Here is a 2,912-nt window from a genome sequence, read left to right as displayed (position 1 = left end):
GGGAGGTGAGTTGGCCGGCCTCTGTGTTGTCTGTATTGTCTGGTTTTGTTGGTAGTGCAGCATTTGTAGAATCTGGGGATCCCGTCTGTATTTCTGGACAGTGCAAGAGCGGGACTGACGAGTCTGTGAGCCTTGCCTGTCAGCCTGGGGGACGCTCCAGGGCCTGTGAGATCCACGTCTGTAGAACTTTTTGTTCATCCGTAGGATTTTTTGTGGATCTCGTCTGGACAAGGAACCTCCTTGTCATCTGTTACACCGAGCTGCACATCTGAGTCAGTGTCTGTGTTTCTGTATTACTGTGTATTTGTGTTGGTCGTGACCGAACTCCAATGGTCTGGGGAGCCCGATATTTTGGAGCTCAGCACACATCTGAAGGATACGTGTCCCTGAGGAGCGAAGTGTCAACCTCGCCGTCTGATTTTATATTTTCAGTTTTTCTCCAGAGTCGCGCTAAGCGGTACCTTGTCGCCGGCTGTCTATTTTTGTTGTTTCTGTTGTTTGTCTGCCTCATTGTGATTTTAGAATACCCCAAAATGGGACAACAACTAACCACCCCCCTGAGTTTAACTCTAGATCACTGGAGAGAAGTTAAGAGCCGAGCTCACAATCAATCTGTGGAAATCAAGAAGCACCAATGGATAACCTTTTGTTCCTCCGAGTGGCCCACGTTTAATGTCGGTTGGCCTCGGGATGGGACTTTTGATTCTGATGTTATTTTGCAGGTTAAAGCTAAGATCTTCTCTCCCTCCCTATCACCCCCCTCCGCAGGCTGCTGCGGCGGTTCCAGATGACGTCCAAGCAGAGGGACCGGAGGTCGCTCCCTCTCCCATTGCGGGTCGACTCAGAGAGAGGAGAGGACAGGGAGATTCCTCACACATCCTGCCCCTCCGACTCGCAGGAGGGGAAGGAAACCAGTTTCAGTATTGGCCCTTCTCCGCTTCAGACCTGTATAACTGGAAAACTCATAACCCGTCCTTTTCCCAAGACCCGCAGGCCCTAACAGCCCTGATAGAATCTATCCTCCTTACCCACCAACCCACGTGGGACGATTGCCAACAGCTCCTGCAGGTCCTCCTAACTACGGAGGAAAAGCAGAGAGTCATTCTGGAAGCCCGAAAGCATGTCCCGGGGGCAGACGGGAGACCAACCCAACTGCCAAACGAGATCGAGGCTGCCTTTCCCCTCACCAGACCTGCTTGGGATTTCAACAAGGCTGAAGGTAGGGAACACCTACGTCTTTATTGCCAGGTGCTTGTAGCAGGCCTCCAAGGGGCAGGGAGATGCCCCACCAATTTGGCCAAGGTAAGGTCAGTGACACAGGGAGCAGACGAGCCGCCCACTGTGTTTCTAGAAAGACTTAAAGAGGCATATCGGAGGTACACTCCCTTTGATCCAGACAGCCCCGATCAGGAAGTAAGTGTTTCCATGTCTTTCATATGGCAATCAGCTCCTGATATTAGGAGTAAACTCCAAAGAATGGAGAATTTACAGGGGCAAGGTCTTAGGGACCTCTTAAGGGAGGCAGAGAGGATCTTTAACAAAAGGGAAACACCAGAGGAGAAAGAAGAAAGACAAAAAAGAGAGGCAGAAGATAGAGAGGCAGTGAGAGATCGAAAGCGAAATAAAGAATTAAGTAGAATCCTGGCCACAGTAGTGAGAAAAGAAAATGAAGTCAGAATAGAAAGGGGGGGAGATCGAGGGCGTGTCTGGTTAGAAAAAGACCAGTGCGCCTACTGCAAGGAAAGAGGACACTGGGTAAAGAACTGCCCCAAGAAAAAGAAAAAACAGCAAGAAGAAAAAGCTGAGATCCTCAACCTCGATTAGGGAGGTCGGGGCCAGGAACCCCCACCTGAGCCCAGGGTAACTCTTCATGTGGGGGGACAGCCAGTCACCTTCATGGTAGACACTGGGGCGCAACATTCCGTCCTCACCCAAACGACTGGCCCGCTTAGTAAAAAGACAATATGGGTAGAAGGGGCTACTGGAGCAAAGCGTTACTGCTGGACTACAGGCCGGAAAGTCCAGCTCGCCTCAGGGACCGTGACTCATACCTTTTTACATGTACCAGACTGTCCCTACCCTTTGTTAGGAAGAGATCTACTAACCAAGCTTGGAGCACACATTTATTTTGAAAGAAAAGGGGCTAGAATCACAGATTCCACAGGAGCACCGATACAGGTACTTACCCTCCGACTAGAAGATGAATACAGATTACATCGTGCCCCCCTTCCTGTTCAGGAGGGCATGGATCGGTGGTTGTCCAAATATCCAGACACTTGGGCAGAAACAGGAGGAATGGGGCTGGCCATCCATCAGCCACCCCTAATCATTGAACTGAAGGCCACCGCGGCCCCAGTAGCTGTCAAACAATATCCCATGGCGACCGAGGCTCGCCAAGGAATTAGGCCGCATATCAAAAGACTATTAGAACAAGGGATATTAATCCCATGTCGGTCGGCCTGGAACACCCCCCTGCTGCCTGTCAAGAAACCTGGGAGCGGGGACTATAGGCCGGTACAGGACTTGAGAGAAATAAACAAACGGGTGGAGGACATCCATCCCACAGTCCCCAATCCTTATAACTTGTTGAGCACTCTGCCTCCTAGCCACACCTGGTATACTGTGTTGAACCTGAAAGATGCCTTCTTCTGTCTGAAACTGCACCACCAGAGTCAGCCCCTGTTCGCCTTCGAGTGGAAGGACCCTGATCTGGGGATTTCCGGTCAGCTTACTTGGACACGGCTGCCACAGGGATTCAAGAACAGCCCCACCCTCTTTGATGAGGCCCTGCACCAAGATCTGACTGCCTTCAGGACCCTCCACCCCCACCTGATTTTGTTACAATATGTAGATGACATTTTGCTGGCGGCGGAGACACAGGAAGAGTGTCTAACAGGTACGGAGGCTCTTTT

The 2,912-nt window shown here is 51.1% G+C and overlaps 1 protein-coding gene across 1 annotated transcript in view; it reads left to right on the top strand.

Annotated features, from left to right (window-relative positions):
* The first annotated feature begins 230 nt into the window (after positions 1–230).
* LOC108490612 overlaps positions 231–2,912 on the top strand; it is a 4,954-nt gene continuing 2,272 nt past the window's right edge. Inside the window, exons 1-2 of the mRNA XM_029561285.1 lie at positions 231–674; positions 769–1,219. Coding sequence (XP_029417145.1) covers positions 330–674; positions 769–1,219 — 796 coding nt within the window. The 5' untranslated portion in view covers positions 231–329. The remainder of the gene's footprint in view (positions 675–768; positions 1,220–2,912) is intronic.

This window comes from Nannospalax galili, unplaced genomic scaffold (assembly GCF_000622305.1).
Source record: "Nannospalax galili isolate Female #2095 unplaced genomic scaffold, S.galili_v1.0 scaffold1134, whole genome shotgun sequence".
Classification (NCBI taxonomy): domain Eukaryota; kingdom Metazoa; phylum Chordata; class Mammalia; order Rodentia; family Spalacidae; genus Nannospalax; species Nannospalax galili.
Note: the sequence above shows the minus strand (reverse complement) of the source record. Positions and strands in the feature narration are given on the sequence as shown.